Here is a 19,047-nt window from a genome sequence, read left to right as displayed (position 1 = left end):
TCAGACTAATCATTAAAACTGAAACAATCATATTCTCCTTCACATAAGTCATTAAGACAGATGATACAAATGGATTTGACAGACCGTGGCCCAAAGATTTTTTACTTGTCGGCAGAGCCTGGAGTTAACTGAAATCAAACTATTTCATTTATTAAGTTTGGGTCGACAATAAGCAAATCTACGTAAAGATTTTCATAGTCAAGAATAATTACAAATATGAAATTGCTTAAGACAAATAAATGAAAGTGAGTCAAGAATAATTGCCAAATAGGAAACTACATTATTTTAGGTGATATAAGCATTTTAAATAATTTGATTGGATCTATTTCTTTGTAATTAATGGTTTACATAGATACTTGAATCACTGCAGTTCATGTTGTTTTTTTAAAAGTAAGTATTTGGGCTTCCCTGGTGGCGCAGTGGTTGAGAATCCGCCTGCCGATGCAGGAGACACGGGTTCGTGCCCCGGTCCGGGAAGATCCCACATGCCGCGGAGCAACTAAGCCCGTGAGCCATGGCCGCTAGGCCTGCGCGTCCGGAGCCTGTGCTCCGCAACGGGAGAGGCCACAACAGTGAGAGGCCCGCATACCGCAAAAAAAAAAATAAATAAAAAAAATAAAAAATAAAAAAAATAAAAGTAAGTATTTAATCCTCATCAGTGTGAGATAAAGACAGAAACTTATATTTCTTCTTCTGATGAAGGGCAAAGTCCTCCAGATAGAGGTGTAGCATCGATTCTGCAGTACTACCACGTAAGAATTTTAAATAACTTGGATTATTTTGGTATCAAGTGGGATTTGTGGATGAAGAATATAGGTTTCTAAACTGGAATTTCTGTAGCTATGGCAATTAATATTCTTACTACAGCAGAAGTACCGGGAAAAGTGTAAAGAATCAGAATCTTAGCAGCCATTCGTCCATTCAGCACCTACTAAATGCAGTCCATTTTGCTAGATAAGATGCAAAGGGGAACGAAACTGAGGATATATATAACTTGTGAAGTGGAATGCCTCATCATAGGAGGAAAAGTCATTGTTAGAGGAAACTTTGTGGGACTTATGGATGTCCCACAGCGTTCTAGAGTCACAGACTGTGTTCTGTTATTTAATTTACAATATTTCTAGTTTTATTGGTTAAATCAATGGTGACTGAGAACACGCTATTTCAGAAGCTATATAATAAAAAGAAATGTGATTTCTGAGTTCAGAAAACATAGAAAAAGATTAGTATTAAAATTTATCCCTGCACCCACAAGGAACAATCATAATTCATTATGTCTCATGTCTAAAATACTGCCAGGGCTTTTGAGTGAAGTTGTTAAATTTTGAAAGCACTATGAATGACCTCTATTTTTTAAATTGTTGAAAGTAAGATAAAATTGTCCATCCAATTATGGGACTTGTTTACTGTAACTGAGAATGATTGAAACATTCCTGTTCACACAAATATTTCATAGACTTTTCTTTCTGGTGACAGCTCTTCTTATCCTCTTGTCAGTGTTACTGCAAAGGTTTGCAAGGGCTTTTTTAGTGTATGGAAGAGATTCTATTGTTTTTTATTTCAAAAACATCTATTTCTTAGTGTGTGATGACAACTGCTTATGATAAAATGATAGGCTTTTTATGTATGGCATAGAATTTCTTTTCCAGATACTTACACCCCCTAAGGGAAATTACTTCTTGCATCCTGACAATTTTGTGAAATAATATAAAACTGGTCACTCCTTTAATTTCTCATCATAAATATTCTTAAATGCCGCTTCTCAGAACTAACATGAAAATCGCTTCCCATAACTGTGGACTATATGTCTGTTATATTTTTTACTTATTTGTTTTTTTGTGTTTTGTTCTGATACCTCCAACTTATAAAATTTGTTCGATTTGTTCTCATGTTAAAGGCATGAAATTTTCTATAAAGACAGATAAACTTTTCTGTCTTAATTTTCTACATGCTATTTGAAACACAGAAAACGCCCTAGTGGTATTCTAAGAATTTATGCAGATTCTGCTTAATCTTATGTTTCAAGCCTATGAAGCATATTCTAAAGCAATAATCATAACACTTAAAATACACTTACTTGCATAACATTTTTGCTATAGTGGGTTTTAGGGATCATATGTTCTGCAACATTCCTGGCAAGGGAGTACAAAGGATACTTCAAAGTGAAACTTCCATCTTTTACTTCAGTTCCTTTCTTTGAGAAGTTATGAATATATCTTGCCTTCATTTCACAAATGAAAATGTGTTCAAATGCAATTAATCTACCCTATTAACTCTACTAAACATCTGCTGTATTTGTTAGACACTTCAAAACCTTGCTCTGAACCAGTTAATTCTAAGTAATTTCTCAGATAAATATTTACATGGGCTTCCATGATGATAAGCTCTCGCCTGTCTTAAACAATCAGCAGATTGTCCAGAGAGAGCTGTGTGCAGTGTAACACACTGTAATAGCGATCCACTGGGACTTAAAATGGTTTAGCTGGCTGGGACTATTTTTTGCATATTTTTATCCTAGCTAAAAGGGGTAACAGCCTTAGGAATTCCTTTCCTTGTCAATGTTTTTAATGTCCAGAAATCTGTGCTCCGCAACGGGAGAGGCTGCAATGATGAGAGGCCCGCGCACTGCGATGAAGAGTGGCCCGCGCTTGCCGCAACTAGAGAGGGCCCTCGCACAGAAACGAAGACCCAACAAACCATAAATAAATAAATAAATAAATTAGTTAATTAAATAAAAATGAATGCTTGTATAGACGTATGCAGATTTTTACATCGTGAATATCCTAAATACATTCTTAAGCTTCTCTTTCAGAAAAGCAATAAATCTTCATGTTTGTGAAATTTTAGGAATAAAACAATTTAGAGTTATTTTCATAGCAGCAGAAGTAGATGGAAAAAGAAGAAAAAATGGTTTTAGGCATTATTCTTCACCACATTAAACTGAATAAGAAAATAATGCACAGATTATGCAAAGATGTCATGTGCACAAAGATACTTAAGTATGATTCTCTAACTAGAAAAATGGTATAAACCTGTGAAACATCAAATAGTGGTCAAAGATTTAAGTAAGTTCCATAATGGAGATGATGTCAAAAATGGTAGATGATTAATTGTTTTTCATTTGCGCTTTCACAGACTTTAGGGTTTTTTTCTTTACTGAAATATAACATATATACAGAGAAGTATGTATCACAAGTTGTAGTTCAAAGGAGTTTTTACAAATTTAATATATCCACTTTACCAACATATAGATCAAGAATCAGAGCAATTGAACACCACCGTGATACCAAAATCCAGATCAAGAATCAGGACAAACTCTCCTGGTTTTTCGATTCTGTATTACAATAAGAGTAGATGATTAATTCTTCAATGAACTGTAAGGCAATTTTACTCTTAGACATCAGGGAGTGGAATGATCACTTTAGATGAGAAATACAGACAAAACTGAAAGTCCACCAATGTGGTATTTAAGTCCAAGGCCAAGTTTTGAAAATAAGTATAATTACATGTAGACCAGAAACCTTTTCCTACCACTACCACCGCTCAGTATTATTCTATCTCCGTTTAGTTCCTTATGAGCCAACTTTGTAAGTACTTATCGAGTCTCTTCTGTAAGTGTGGTAAAGGATAGAAAAAAAGGATTCTTTATTCTTTAGAACTCATAATCAACTGAGAGGATGAGTAAAGCACACACATATGGCATTTACAGGTCAGAGTAGGAAGGAATTACGGGAAGTGTTCTGACACAAAATGCTGGGCTCTACCCAAGTTTAATTTGAGGAACATCAGCCTAGGTATATCTACAATTTTTATGCTAAGTGGTAGCTTAATCCATTGTTTGACTTTACTAAATGAGAGGAGTAGTTAGCTGGAGAATTGTAAATAATGTATCATCCCGAAATTTTAACTTATTTCTGGAAAAAATATGATTTTTCCACAGTTGGTTGACCTGTGTTTTACTCATGACAATATTGATATCATTTTTCTTTGTAAATGTCAACTAGTAATATTCAATAAAGTCAGATCAAAAATATTCTGAATATTAATGTAATATAGCTAGGATTAAAACCTGGTCATGGATAATTCAAATAGTGAATAATCCATTGGAGATTAAGAATAATCCCACTTTTTCATCAAATTCCTTTCTGGGTCCCAGATTTAGCAAAGGGGTGGAGGAGGATTATTCAGAATCATGACCGTACAGGAGGCAGATTAGTGGATTTATGTGTGTGAGTCTATCATATCTTACTTTTGGACTTTTCACACAAAAGGTTCTCATAAATTTTTTTTGAATCCATCAAATACATTCCAAATCAAGTTTAATATTTTCATCTTATGTACGCTCTTGCTATATAATTTCTCCAACTAGTAAAGAGAATGGAATTTTGATTACATGTGGCTCAGAACTAATTGTACTCCCTTGATGAATGTTTGGTGTGTGTAAGTTTCAGTAGCTCGTGTTTAAAAACACTGAAAGAACTGTCAACATTTGGATGAATATCAAAAATGTTAATGTATAAATTTGACTATTCATGAAATGAAAATAGTTTCCTAAGGGTAAAGGGGAAGAGTTTAATCTAGAGCCAAGATTGTGTCAATCTTATTAAAAATGACACAACTCCCTGTAATTACCTTGTAATTAATATTTGGTATATTTGGATTTCAAAATTTATTTTTCTTATACACGTTAGGAATTTACCATCCTAAAGTTGACCTAATTAGCCAACTTTCCTTGGTTATATAGCATTTGGCAGGTGTTTTTGGTAAAAACAAACAGAACTGATCACCTTTTTCATTTCCTGGTTTTTATTCCTACTTAAATCAATAAAACATAGGTTCTACATGCCCCTGTAACATTAAAGTGTTCCAAAAATAGGTAAAAGAAATTAATAAATACATATATTTTATGAATATTTTGTGGAGAAAGACTCAGAAAGATTTGGGGAACACTGAGGATGGGTGATACATACAGGATTTCTTGTACTAATGCTTTTTCAAAATTACTTATAGTAGTTTACACTAAATTCTTACAATTTTAATCAAAGGAAAGCTGTCTGAGTGAAAAATTAAAGTTTATAACATTTTTATCTATTCTAAATAAAATTAGATGGTGAACTTAATGTTATGACATTTATGAAAATTTAGTTTCTATGAAAAACCAAAAAAATGTATTCATAAATAATTATAGGTCATCACAAACACACCTGTTGTTTTAGTTTAAAGGTGGTCATGACTTTTAAAGGAAACACAGTATTAAAAAAAATCCTAATTTTCTAAAATTAGGTAATAAAAGAATGTTTCTCCTGGAATGAAGGTGAATTCAGATATGTTTGAATAGCTTTCTCATATTCCAAAGCGTTTAAGGCATTTAATATATAGTAGGTTGACCATACATATTTTTTTAAACATCTTTATTGGAGTATATTGCTTTACAATGGTGTGTTAGTTTCTGCTTTATAACAAAGTGAATCCGCTCTACATATACGTATATCCCCATATCTCTTCCCTCTTGCATCTCCCTTCCTCCCACCCTCCCAGTCCTACCCCTCTAGGTGATCACAAAGCACCGAACTGATCTCCCTGTGCTATGCAGCTGTTTCCCACCAGCTATCTATTTTACATTTGCTAGTGTATATATGTCCATGCCACTCTCTCACTTTGTCCCAGCTTACCTTTCCCCCTCCCCATATCCTCAAGTCCATTCTCTAGTAGGTCTGCGTCTTTATTCCCATCTTGCCCCTAGGTTCTTCATGACCATTATTTTTTTAGATTCCATATATATATGTGTTAGCATACGGTATTTGTTTTTCTCTTTCTGACTTACTTCACTCTGTATGACAGACTCTAGCTCCATCCACCTCACTACAAATAACTCAATTTCGTTTCTTTTTATGGCTGAGTAATCCTCCTGTATTAAGATGTGTGCCACGTCTTTATCCATTCATCTGTCGATGGACACTTAGGTTGTTTCCGTGTCCTGGCTATTGTCAGTAGAGCTGCAATGAACATTGTGGTACATGACAAAATCTTTTTCAATTATGGTTTTCTCAGGGTATATGCCCAGTAGTGGGATTGCTGGGTCATATGGTAGTTCTATTTTTAGTTTTTGAAGGAACCTCCATACTGTTCTCCATAGTGGCTGTATCAATTTACATTCCCACCAACAGTGCAAGATGGTTCCCTTTTCTCCACACACTCTCCAGCATTTATTGTTTGTAGATTTTTTGGTGATGGCCATTCTGACCAGTGTGAGATGATATCTCTTTGTAGTTGCATTTCTCTAATGATTAATGATGCTAAGCATTCTTTCATGTGTTTGTTGGCAGTCTGTGTATCTTCTTTGGATAAATATCTATTTAGGTCTTCTGCCCATTTTTGGACTGGGTTGTTTGTTTTTTGCTATTGAGCTGCATGAGCTGCTTGTAAATTTTGGAGATTAATCCTTTGTCAGTTGCTTTGTTTGCAAATATTTTCTCCCATTCTGAGGGTTGTCTTTTCGTCTTATTTATGGTTTCCTTTCCTGTACAAAAGCTTTTAAGATTCATTAGGTCCCATTTGTTTATTTTTGGTTTTATTTCCATTCCTCTAGCAGGTGGGTTAAAAAGGATCTTGCTCTGATTTATGTCATAGAGTGTTCTGCCTATGTTTTCCTCTAAGAGTTTAATAGTGTCTAGCCTTACATTTAGGTCTTTAATCCATTTTGAGTTTATTTTTGTGTATGGTGTTAGGGAGTGTTCTAATTTCATTCTTTTACATGTAGCTGTCCAGTTTTCCCAGCACCACTTATCGAAGAGGCTGTCTTCACTGTATATTCTTGTCTCCTTTATCAAAGATAAGGTGACCATATGTGCATGGGTTTATCTCTGGGCTTTCTATCCTGTTCCATTGATCTATATTTCTGTTTTTTTTGCCAGTACCATACTGTCTTGATTACTGTAGCTTTGTAGTGTAGTCTGAAGTCCAGGAGCCTGATTCCTCCAGCTCCGTTGTTCTGTTCTTTCTCAAGATTGCTTTGGCTATTCGGGGTCTTTTGTGTTTCCATAGTAATGTGAATTTTTTTGTTCTAGCTCTGTGAAAAATGCCAGTGGTAGTTTGATAGGGATTTCATTGAATCTGTAGATAGCTTTGGGTAGTAGAGTCATTTTCACAATGTTGATTCTTCCAATCCAAGAACATGGTATATCTCTCCATCTCTTTGTATCATCATTAATTTCTTTCCTCAGTGTCTTATAATTTTCTGCATACAGGTCTTTTGTCTCCTTAGGTAGTTTTATTCCTAGATATTTTATTCTTTTTGTTGCAATGGTAAATGGGAGTGTTTTCTTAATTTCACTTTCAGATTTTTCACTTTTCAGATTTTAGTGTATACAAGAGATTTCTGTGCATTAATTTTGTATCCTGCTACTTTACCAAATTCATTGCTTAGCTCTAGTTGTTTTCTGGGAGCATCTTCATGATTTTCTGTGTATAGTATCATTTCATCTGCAAACAGGGACAGCTTTACTTCTTTTCTGATTTGGATTCCTTTTATTTCTTTTTCTTCTCTGATTGCTGTGGCCAAAACTTCCAAACCTATGTTGAATAATAGTGGTGAGAGTGGACAACCGTGTCTTGTTCCTGATCTTAGAGGAAATGTTTTCAGTTTTTCACCATTGAGAATGACGTTGACTGTGGGTTTGTCATATATGACCTTTATTATGTTGAGGTAAGTTCCCTCTATGCCTACTTTCTGGAGGGTTTTTATCATAAATGGGTGTTGAATTTTGTCAAAAGATTTCTCTGCATCTATTGAGATGATCATATGGTTTTCTCCTTCAGTTTATTAATATGATTTATCACATTGATTGAGTTGCGTATACTGAAGAATCCCCGCACTCCTGGGATTAACCCCACTTGATCATGGTGTATGATCCTTTTAATGTACTGTTGGATTCTGTTTGCTAGTATTTTGCTGAGGATTTTTGCATCTATGTTCATCAGTGATATTGGCCTGTAGTTTTCTTTCTTTGTGACATCTTTGTCTGGTTTTGGTATCAGGGTGATGGTGGGTGCATTTCTAAGAATTTGTCCATTTCTTCCAGGTTGTCCATTTTATTGGCATATAGTTGCTTGTAGTAATCTCTCATGATCCTTTGTATTTCTGCAGTGTCAGTTTTTACTTCTTTTTCATTTCTAATTCTATTGATTTGAGTCTTTCCCATTTTTTCTTGATGAGTCTGGCTGATGGTTTATCAATTTTGTTTATCTTCTCAAAGAACCAGCCTTTATTGATCTTTACTATAGTTTCTTTCTTTTCTTTTTCATTTATTTCTGATCTGATCTTTATGATTTATTTCCTTCTGCTAACTTCGGGATTTTTTTGTTCTTCTTTCTCTAATTGCTTCAGGGGTAAGGTTAGGTTGTTTATTTGAGATGTTTCTTCTTTCTTAATTAAGAGAGCATTGTATTGCTATAAACTTCCCTCTTAGAACTGCTTTTGTTGCATCCCATAGGTTTTGGGTCATTGTGTTTTCATTGTCATTTGTTTCTAGGTATTTTTTGATTTCCTCTTTGATTTCTTCAATGATCTCTTGGTTAGTAAGTAGTTTTTTGTTTAGCTTCCATGTGTTTGTATTTTTTACAGATTTCTTTTCCTGTAATTGATATCTAGTCTTATAGTGCTGTGATTGGAAAAGATACTTGATACGATTTCAATTTTCTTAAATTTACCAAGGCTTGATATGTGACCCAAGATATGATCTATCCTGGAGAATGTTCCGTGAGCACTTGAGAAGAAACACAATTCTGTTGTTTTTGGATGGACTGTCCTATAAATATCAAGTCTATCTTGTTTAATGTGTCTTTTAAAGCTTGTGTTTCCTTATTTATTTTCATAATTGGATGATCTGTCCATTTGTGAAAGCGGGGTGTTCAAGTCACCTACTATGATTGTATTACTGTTGATTTCCCCTTTTATGGCTGTTGGTATTTGCCTTATGTATTGAGGCGCTCCTGTGTTGGGTGCATAAATATTTACAATTGTTATATCTTCTTCTTGGATTGATCCCTTGATCGTTATGTAGTGTCCTTCCTTGTCTCTTGTAACATTCTTTGTTTTAAAGTCTATTTTGTCTGATATGAGAATTGCTACTCCAGCTTTCTTCTGATTTCCGTTTGCATGGAATATCTTTTTCCATCCCCTTACTTTCAGTCTGTATGTGTCCCTAGCTCTGAAGTGGGTCTCTTGTAGCCAGCATATATACGGGTCTTGTTTTTGTATCCATTTAACCAGTCTGTGTCTTTTGGTTGGAGCATTTAATCCATTTACATTTTAGGTAATTATCGATATGTATGTTCCTATTGCCATTTTCTTACTTGTTTTGGGTTTGTTATTGTAGGTCTTTTTCTTCTCTTGTGTTTCCTGCCTAGAGAAGTTTCTTTAGCATTTCTTTTAAAGCTGGTTTCGTGGTGCTGAATTCTCTTAGCTTTTGCTTGTCTGGAAAGGTTGTAATTTCTCTGTCAATTCTGAATGAGATCCTTGCTGGGTAGAGTAATCTTGGTTGTAGGTTTTTCCCCCTTCATCACGTTAAATATTTCCTGCCACTCCCTTCTGGCTTGCAAAGTTTCTGCTGAAAGATCAGCTGTTAACCTTATGGGGATTCCCTTGTATGTTATTTGTTATTTTTCCCTTGCTGCTTTTAATATTTTTTCGTTGTATTTAATTGTTGATAGTTTGATTAATATGTGTCTTGGCGTGTTTCTCCTTGGATTTATCCTGTATGGGACTCTGTGTGCTTCCTGGACTTGATTATCTACTTTCTCATATTAGGGAAATTTTCAACTATATTCTCTTCAAATATTTTCTCAGTCCCTTTCTTTTTCTCTTCTTCTTCTGGGACCCCTATAATTCGAATGTTGGTGCGTTTAATGTTGTCCCAGATGTCTCTGAGACTGTCCTCAATTCTTTTCATTCTTTTTTCTTTCTTCTGCTCTGCAGTAGTTATTTCTACTATTTCATCTTCAAGGTTACTTATCCGTTCTTCTACCTCAGTTATTTTGCTATTGACCCCTTCTAGAGAAGTTTTAATTTCATTTATTGTGTTGTTCATCACTGTTTGTTTGCTCTTTCGTTCTTCTAGGTCCTTGTTAAATGTTTCTTGTATTTTCTCCACTCTATTTCCAAGATTTTGCATCATCTTTACTGTCATTATTCTCAATTCTTTTTCAGGTAGACTGCCTATTTCCTCTTCATTTGTTAGGTCAGGTGGGTTTTTACCTTGCTCCTTCATCTGCTGTGTGTTTCTCTGTCTTCTCATTTTGCTTAACTTACTGTGTTTGGGGTCTCCTTTTCACAGGCTGCAAGTTCGTAGTTCCTGTTGTTTTTGGTGTCTGCCTCCAATGGCTAAGGTTGGTTCAGTGGGTTGTGTATGCTTCCTGGTGGAGGGGACTAGTGTCTCTGTGTTCTGGTGGATGAGGCTGGATCTTGTCTTTCTTGTGAGCAGGTCCACGTCTGGTGGTGTGTTTTGGGGTGTCTGTGGCCTTATTATGATTTTAGGCAGCCTCTCTGCTAATGGTTGGGGTGTGTTCCTGTCTTGCTAATTGTTTGGCTTAGGGTGTCCAGCACTGTAGCTTGCTGGTCGTTGAGTGGAGCTGGGTCTTGGCAATGAGATGGAGATCTCTGGGAGATTTTTGCCATTTGATGTTATGTGGAGCTGGGAGGTCTCTAGTGGACCAGTGTCCTGAAGTTGGCTCTCTGACCTCAGAGGCACAGGCCTGACACCTGGCTAGAGTACCAAGAGCCTGTCATCCACAAGGCTCAGAATCAAAGGGAGAAAAAAAAGAAAGAGAGAAAGAAGAAGATAAAATAAAGTTATTAAAAGAAAAAATAAATGATAATTATTTTTTAAAAATTGTTTAGAAAAAAAGAAAGAGTGCAACCAAACCAAAAAATAAATCTACCAATGATAACAAGCACTGAAAACTATACTAAAAAAAGAAAAATAAACAGGACAGACAGAACTCTAGGACACATGATAAAAGCAAAGCTACACAGACAAAAATCACACACAGAAGCATAGACCTACACACTCACAAAAAGAGAAAAAGGGAAATATATATATATCTTTGCTCCCAAAGTCTACCTCCTCAATTTGGGATGATTACTTGTCTATTCAGGTATTCCAGAGATGCAGGTACGTCAAGTTGATGGTGGAGCTTTAATCCGCTGCTCCTAAGGCTGCTGGGAGAGACCTCCCCCTCTCTTCTTTGTTGGTACAGCTCCCGGGGTTCAGCTTTGGATTTGGCCCCGCCTCTGCACGTAGGTCGCCTGAGGGCGTCTGCTCTTCGCTCAGACAGGACGGGGTTAAAGGAGCCGCTGATTCGGAGGCTCTGGCTCACTCAGGCGGGGGTAGGGGGGGAGGGAGGGGCACGGATGTGGGGCAAGTCTGCAGCAGCAGAGGCCGGCGTGATATTGCACCAACCTGAGGTGCGCCATGCATTCTCCCAGGGAAGCTGTCCCTGGATCCCGGGACCCCAGCAGTGGTGGGCTGCACAGGCTCCCAGGAGGGGAGGTGTGGAGAGTGACCTGGGCTCGCACACAGGCTTCTTGGTGGCAGCAGCAGTGGCCTAGCGTCTCACACCCGTCTCTGGGGTCCTCGCTGATAGCCGCGGCTCGTGCCCGTCTCTGGAGCTCCTTTAAGCTCCGCTCTGAATCCCCTCTCCTCGCGCACCAGGAAGCAAAGAGGGAAGAAAATGTCTCTTGTCTGTTAGGCAGGTCCAGACTTTTTCCCGGACTCCCTCCCGGCCAGCCGTGGCGCACTAGCCCCTTCAGGCTGTGTTCACGCCTCCAACCCCAGTCCTCTCCCTGCGATCCGACCGAAGCCCGAGGCTCAGCTCCCAGCCCCCACCCACCCCAGCGGTGAGCAGACAAGCCCCTCGGGCTGGTGAGTGCTGGACGGCACCCATCCTCTGTGCGGGAATCTCTCCGCTTTGCCCTTCGCACCCTGTGGCTGCGCTCTCCTCTGTGGCTCCGAAGCTTCCCCCTCCACCACCCGCAGTCTCCGCCCGCGAAGGGGCTTCTGGTGTGTGGAAACCTTTCCTCCTTCACAGCTCCCTCCCACTGGCAGGTCCTGTCCCTATTCTTTTGTCTCTGTTTTTTCTTTTTTCTTGTGCCCTACCCAGGTACGTGGGGAGTTTCTTGCCTTTTGGGAGGTCTGAGGTCTTCTGCCAGCGTTCAGTGGGTGTTCTGTAGTTGTTCCACGTGTAGATGTATTTCTGATGTATCTGTGGGGAGGAAGGTGATCTCCGCGTCTTACTCTTCTGCCATCTTGAACCATACATATTTTTAAAACCCTTTGAACAGTACTGGCTTTACCAAAAAGCTTTTTTTTTTTTAAAGTGAATTGATTTCCCATTATGATTTTTCTTTTTACTCAGACATTAACAGGCACCTAAGTGTTGAATAAGACACTGATTCCACCTGTTATCCTTAGAGCCTGGTGAATCATTACCTGAATAATCTTCTAAATAACCTTATGATAAGTACTTTAAAGAACAAGTACAAGGCACCCTACGACTGATGAAACAAGACATTCATCTCTTCAGTGGACAAACAGAGGAGGTCACGCTGGGTTTTCGGGTTTGGCTGTGCTGTGTAGGATGGAGAGGTCCATGTCTAGTGTCACCAAGGAGGCTGTCATAGATGAGCAGAAGAGGGGTGATGGAGTAGAAGGATGAAGGGAGATGATAGGTGGATGCAGATCTATGGTGGAGCTACAGCAATTGGACTTGATGACTGGATGTGAAAGAGGAGTGAGAGAGGCAGGTACGGAGGACGAGTTATAGATTCCTGGCAGGAGCCCTAGCAGGATGGTGCGTGGGCTTACAGAGCTGGGAGGTGCTGGAAGAGGACCCAGTTTTGGTGGGAGGGTCCTAGATGTGGTGTCACTGTGCTAAATTCAAATGCTGGTGAGAGAGCGGAGTGGGCGTGTCAGGCAGGCAGTTGGCTGTGTGGACCTGCAACTCAGAGATAAACTGAGTTATAAATCTTGGCAGCATTGGCCTGGAGAATCCAAAGCCCATGGTATACGAGACCATGGTGGGAGAGTGTAGACTGGGAAGAAAACGGGCCTAAACCCTCACACTGAAAGGTTGAACATGGAAGGAGGAAGCAGCAGGGGAGACTAAGAAGCTTTCAGAGAGGTAACAACTAGCAATCAATGCCAGAGACTTTAAAGTCAGCAGTGTCATCATTTTGCTTTTCATGCTGAGTGAGAATTCCTGTGTAATAGTAACTGTCTGTGAGAACCAGGGGATTGGCTTTCAGATTTGTGTACCTGGGATTTCCTGGGCCTTTGGTATAACTGAAAAAAAAAAAAAAAGGTTATTTTTTCTACCACTTGACAATGTTATGAGAAAGTATTAAATAATGTCTATGATGCTAAAAATTAACTGTTAGGAGTAGATGAATGTTGAAGCCAACATCATAACTAGGTGGATAGTCACAGAAATAGTCACAGAGCCACTGTCAACCAAAAATGCCATTGCATTTATAGAGTTTAAATATATGAAGCAGTATTTTTTTCTGCCTGCAAATATTGTTACCATTTATTGATGGCAGTTTGATAAAACATGGTTCCAATCATATGGGAGTCAGCACTGGGGGTGAACACTGAGCCTCACACGTGGTTAGGAATCACCTTTTTTTTCTTTTCTGGTGTTAACTCCAAAGATAAATCAGTCAAAGGACAATTCATCGTTATTAATGTATTAGGAAGCCTAGGCTTGGAAGAGTTCGAATCACTTTAAAAGTTTTCTATAATCAATAAAATAGGTATTAATTTTCACAACATTCTTTGCAAGACAGGTATACTTGAAACAATCTATTGATATGTGTTGTTTTTCCTCCTAGGGCTCCCTGGGGATCCAAGGCCCCCAAGGTCCACCTGGAAAAGAGGGTCAGAGGGTAAGTAAACACAGAACGACTGGCAGGCATTACTAACTCAGGAGTTACTTATTTCTGAACACTTATAAAAATAAAATGAAAATACAGCAAGCAGATGGGCGTGAGGAGAATATCAACTACCTGAAAGCCGAAATTTGAGATTTGAGATTTTGACAGCGCTTTTACAATCCAGAAAATTCTATATATTTTCCAGATTGGCAGCACAAATGTGGAAATACAATTTGGGTGAAGTGAATTAACCATAATTTGATCTGGAGCACGTTGGTCCTGTTTTGGGGTTTTTGAGTTAAGCTCATCTTTGCAGAGTTAAGTTTGATGGGTTATATTTGTGGAGTTCTAGCCTGTTCATGAATTCTGTAAAGACTGTGGATATTAACTACATTCTTTAGCCAAATTAAATTGTTGACATCAGTGACTGTTTGTAGTTACTTTCCTGCCTTTGAGATAAAGTATGTAGTACGTGGATACATTGTACTTGCCGTGGGAGTATAGCAATCACCTTCCAGGGCAGTTAGGCTTACTGGCTCCCCCTAAAAGGAACCCCTGCAGTGACAGGTAACTTGGTCAGCTCTGCATGAACACTTTCTGCAAGGGGGCACCCCATTCTTGTCGCTAATTGTTATTAACTGTTTTCAAATCATGTTAAAGTCGCCAAACATTTTATGTGTGCTTTCTTATATGAGTAGTATTTTGAACTTTTGTTACTTTATGGATGAGAGTTGTGTGACTCACAGAGTGTAGATGACTTGCCTAAAGTCATAGAACTACTAAAAAGTCGAGCCAGGACTTGAATTTGGGGCTTCTGGCTTTGGATGACATATTCTCTTTTACTGCCCCAGTCTGTTAACCCCAAATCTCTTTTCAGTCATTTAAATTTATTATTCTCAGTTCTGCCCACTGGACCAGATGGTGTCTAAGTTTTCTCAGAACATTTCTATGTCCAGTTTTTATTCCCAGTGGCTATTTCAGTGAACAAAAAAAGGCTTAATAAGTTTTGATGGCTAAGAAAATAAAAGGGAAAATGTTGTGAATAATAGCTAACATTTATCAGCTGCCTACAATGTGCTAAATGATTCGTATTTCACTTATTTCTCACAATAGCTCTGTGAAGTAAGTTCTACTATAGCCCTCACAGAGAAAACTGAGTTTGAACACTTTGCTAGTAAGTGGACTATGCTGATATTTTAAAATTATTTACAAAATAGTCACATTTGGGTTCTAGTCTCAACACCTATGTGTACAATTATAGTTTCCCCTTTTAGCTCAGCTCTCCAGCCCCTCTCTATCCAAGAGTTCATTAATCCACATGATCAATGTTTTAAATAGTCTTGGGGAAACATAGACGATTACTTCCCTAGATCTGTGTTTTTGAGGCTGCCTTAAGCGTTTTCACCCACTGAGGGCAGAGGACTAGATGAAATGATCATGTGAAGTTAATTTCCAAGCTTATTTTGTTTTCTCACAGTAATGACCAAGATGTCTGTTGTATCTAGGATCATGTTTCTGAATTAATTTCTGTCTGCAGCATGCAGGGAACATTTTCCTTCTAGTTAATTACCCCTTCCTGGAAACTGAGTGATAAATTATACTCCCTAGTTAATATCCAAAATACATAAGGAACTCATGCAACTCAATAGCAAAAAAACCCGATAACCCCATTTAGAAATGGGCAAAGGACCTGAATAGACACTTCTCAAAAGAAGATGTACACATGGACAACAGGTTTATGAAAAGGCAGCTAATCATCAAGGAAATGCAAATCAAAACCACAGTGAGCTATCACCTCACACCAGCTAGAATGGCTAGTATCAGAAAGACAAGAGATAAGAAGTGTTGGCCAGGGTGTGGGGAATGGGGAACCCTCGTGCACTGTTGGTGGGAATGTAAACTGGTACAGCCAGTGTGGAAAAGAGTATGGAGTTCCTCCAAAAAAGTAAAAATAGAACTACCTTATGACCCAGCACTCCCACTTCTGGGTGTATATCTAAAGGGAGGAAATCAGTATTTCGAAGAGATATGCGTACTCCCGTGATATGGAAACAACCTAAAGGTCTATTGACAGATGAATGGATAAAGAAGATGTGATTACACACACACACACACACACACACACACACACACACACACACACACAGAGTGGAATATTATTCAGCCTTAATAAAGAAGGAGATCTTGCCACTTGTGATAACCTGGAGGAACCTGGAGGACTTTATACTACATGAAAGAAGCCAGACACAGAAAGACAAATATGCCTTTGCATGTGGAATCTGAGAATGTAAAATTCATAGAAACAGAGAGTAGGCTGGTGGTTACTGGAGGCTGGGGGGAGAAGGGGGTAAGAGAAGATGTCAGTCAAGGAATACGATTTTTAGTTATACAAGATGGATAAGTTCTGGGGACTTAATATACAACAATGAGACTGTAGTTAATATTGTGTTGTATACTTGAAATTGGCTAAAAGGGTAGATCTTACGTGTTTTCACCACACAAAAATGTAACTATTTGTGAGGTGATGGATATGTTAATTAGCTTGATTGTGGTGACTTTCAAAATGTGTAAGTATATCAGATCAAGTTGTATACCTTAAATATATAAAATTTTAATTGTCAGCAATAACTCAGTAAAGTACAATGATAAGTAGGTTTTTAATTTCAACTCCAAAAAAATCCCTAAGTGGTTTGAGGTGGAAATTATGGAGTGAGGGGGGTGAAGCTAGGCAGTATGTGTGAATTCTTCCCCCTGTGGCAGAGCTTTTTTTTGTTTGTTTAAATTTTGTGTGGTAAGAACATTTAATATGAGATCATCTCCCTTAACGAATTTTAAGCATACAAGGAAATTGTACTTCTGACTTGTACTGACATGTGGTCAATTCAAGGTGCCTCCTCCTTTATTTTAATGAAAATTTCTTCCCCGTCAGATCTTCATCCATCCTGCGATTGTGCAGTTGCCTTTCTTTATCACAGAGTAGGAGTTGACCCTTGTGATTGTTAAATTTCATCTTCTGGATTTTAGTTTCTAATACCATTCTATTGTGGTTTTTCCAGTGAAATAGCTCCCAGATTTACATCACCTTAAATTTTGATAAGCCTACCCGTTGAGTCTTCATTCATATCACTAATAAATCCTGAGCAGAACAGGGCCTGAAAACTCTTGAGTAACACCAGCAAAGCTGCCATCTATTCTACCATTGATAATTCGTGTGACATGATACAAGTCATGTACAAATACATTCAGGCTCTCCCTCCTTCCAACCCACATTTCTTAATTTGGCTTGTAAGATAATTATGAGAGTCTTTGTAAGACTAGCTGAAATGAAAAATATCCAGATGAGGCTCTTTGAAAATAGTGATGCTTCAAATTGAAATTGTACCCTAGCGAAGCTTACACTTCAGAAGAAGGTGAGTTAAAGAATAAATTAAACTTATGTACTCTTCATGACGATTTTGGAGGAACGTATTCAAATTGTAAAGTTCAACCACTATATTATGCACATTTACTCCATTTATAAATATGTATAGTTCAGATAATTTTATATTACTTTTATTCTAACTTATCAACGAGTAACAGTGTCAGAAACTAAGGAATGTAATAGAATTTTGTAGATAATGTTAGGCAACCTTTATCATTATTACTACTGCTCTTTCACAAATGCCATATTTATAGAGGAGAGCGTTTAGATCAGGTATTATTGATGTTATACACATTTACAAATGATTATTTCCAAATGTACTCAGGGATTTATTCTGCTTTTTCAGCTACTTAAAAGTGAAGCAGATTAAAGAAAAACATATTTACATGTAGACCCATCTTAGTGCCACCATTTCTTCTCTGCTCAAGAGTTAGGCAGCACTCACCTCCTTTGGACATGCAAACGTGCATGTATATGCATGTGTGTGTGCATACATACAGACACACACACACACACACTGAAAGCTAAGACCTGTAATTTTTCATTTCACTGAACTTTGCAATAGAAAACAACAGAAAAATCTAGGAATTTAAAATTCTTTTCTATTGACCCATTGTCAAGAAAACTCATATTTTGATTACATGTGTTTGATCAGGAATGAATTGACTATCACTAAGTTGATTGAAATGAAATATAAAATATGTGCAAGTTTATACACCGTACTCCTAGGCATAATGTCTTTAAGTAGAAGAAATCATTGATTTGTTGGTTTTCCTCAATGATTAAATAGAGACTAGCCTGTATTTTACAAGTATCTCTCTATTATGGTGAGTTTCAAACATAATTGTCACATATAAGCATACCAAACATTATAGTAAATGTTAATAATACTAATAATACTACTGTTATTTTATTAAGGCTTAAATAAATATGATAAATATAAAAATTTTTTCTCTTTAACTCTTTGTGTAGAGTTTTCTATAAGCACAATAAGAACATTATTTTTTCCCAAGTACCACACCAAAATTCTCTTTGAAATTTTCATTAGTTGACTTTATTCTCTTTATTGTCTTGTAAGCTACTAAATTTTAGATAAGTATTCATTTCATAAAACATAGTAGTAGTATGCTTCTTGTACTTAAAAGCTGCTGTATATCTGAGATTTGTGACCTTTTTTTTTTTTTCTTAACCTCCTTATTTCTTATTTGAATCTCATATGCCATTGTTTTTTCCATTTGTTATCTTTTTGAAGTCCTACAAGTGAAACATTTGGCTGGCATATTTTGGGATCTCACATCCTTTACAGATGAACACAATTTTAAAAATTCAGCTAATGTTGAATATTGACCCTGAGCCGCGGTGAGAGTGTGTCAGGGAGCAGTAAGGGAAAGCAGCATGGGAACCACCTGCCTGGACACCAAGGGGATGCCCAGCCCACGATGGCAGAGAAAGACCAGGAGGGGGACCGGGATACGGCAGGGCCAGGAAGTCAACAGAAGAGCGTTTCAAGATGCATGGAGGGTTCAACAGCATTAAAATTTGGAACAAATTTGGGGGAGAGATACTGGATAAAAGGAGAGGTGGCTGGAATTGGTACCAGCTGAGAGAGAAGTTTTAGTTGAATAAATAAATGGGAGAACGTTAGAAACAAAAATTGCAAGAAAAGATGTGAGGGAATTAGGGGGTGAATTTTGAG

General features: G+C 37.6%; 1 protein-coding gene across 2 annotated transcripts in view; it reads left to right on the top strand.

The window, feature by feature from the left end:
• The window catches only part of COL19A1 (collagen type XIX alpha 1 chain), a 363,734-nt gene that overhangs the window by 189,260 nt on the left and 155,427 nt on the right, over positions 1-19,047 (top strand). For both annotated transcript variants that reach the window (XM_067011389.1, XM_067011388.1), the window contains exon 16: positions 13,889-13,942. In XM_067011389.1, coding sequence (XP_066867490.1) covers positions 13,889-13,942 — 54 coding nt within the window. The remainder of the gene's footprint in view (positions 1-13,888; positions 13,943-19,047) is intronic.

Source organism: Kogia breviceps, chromosome 13 (genome assembly GCF_026419965.1).
Source record: "Kogia breviceps isolate mKogBre1 chromosome 13, mKogBre1 haplotype 1, whole genome shotgun sequence".
Lineage (NCBI taxonomy): Eukaryota > Metazoa > Chordata > Mammalia > Artiodactyla > Physeteridae > Kogia > Kogia breviceps.
The sequence above is the reverse complement of the archived record's forward strand: the minus strand, read 5'-3'. Positions and strand labels throughout refer to the sequence as shown.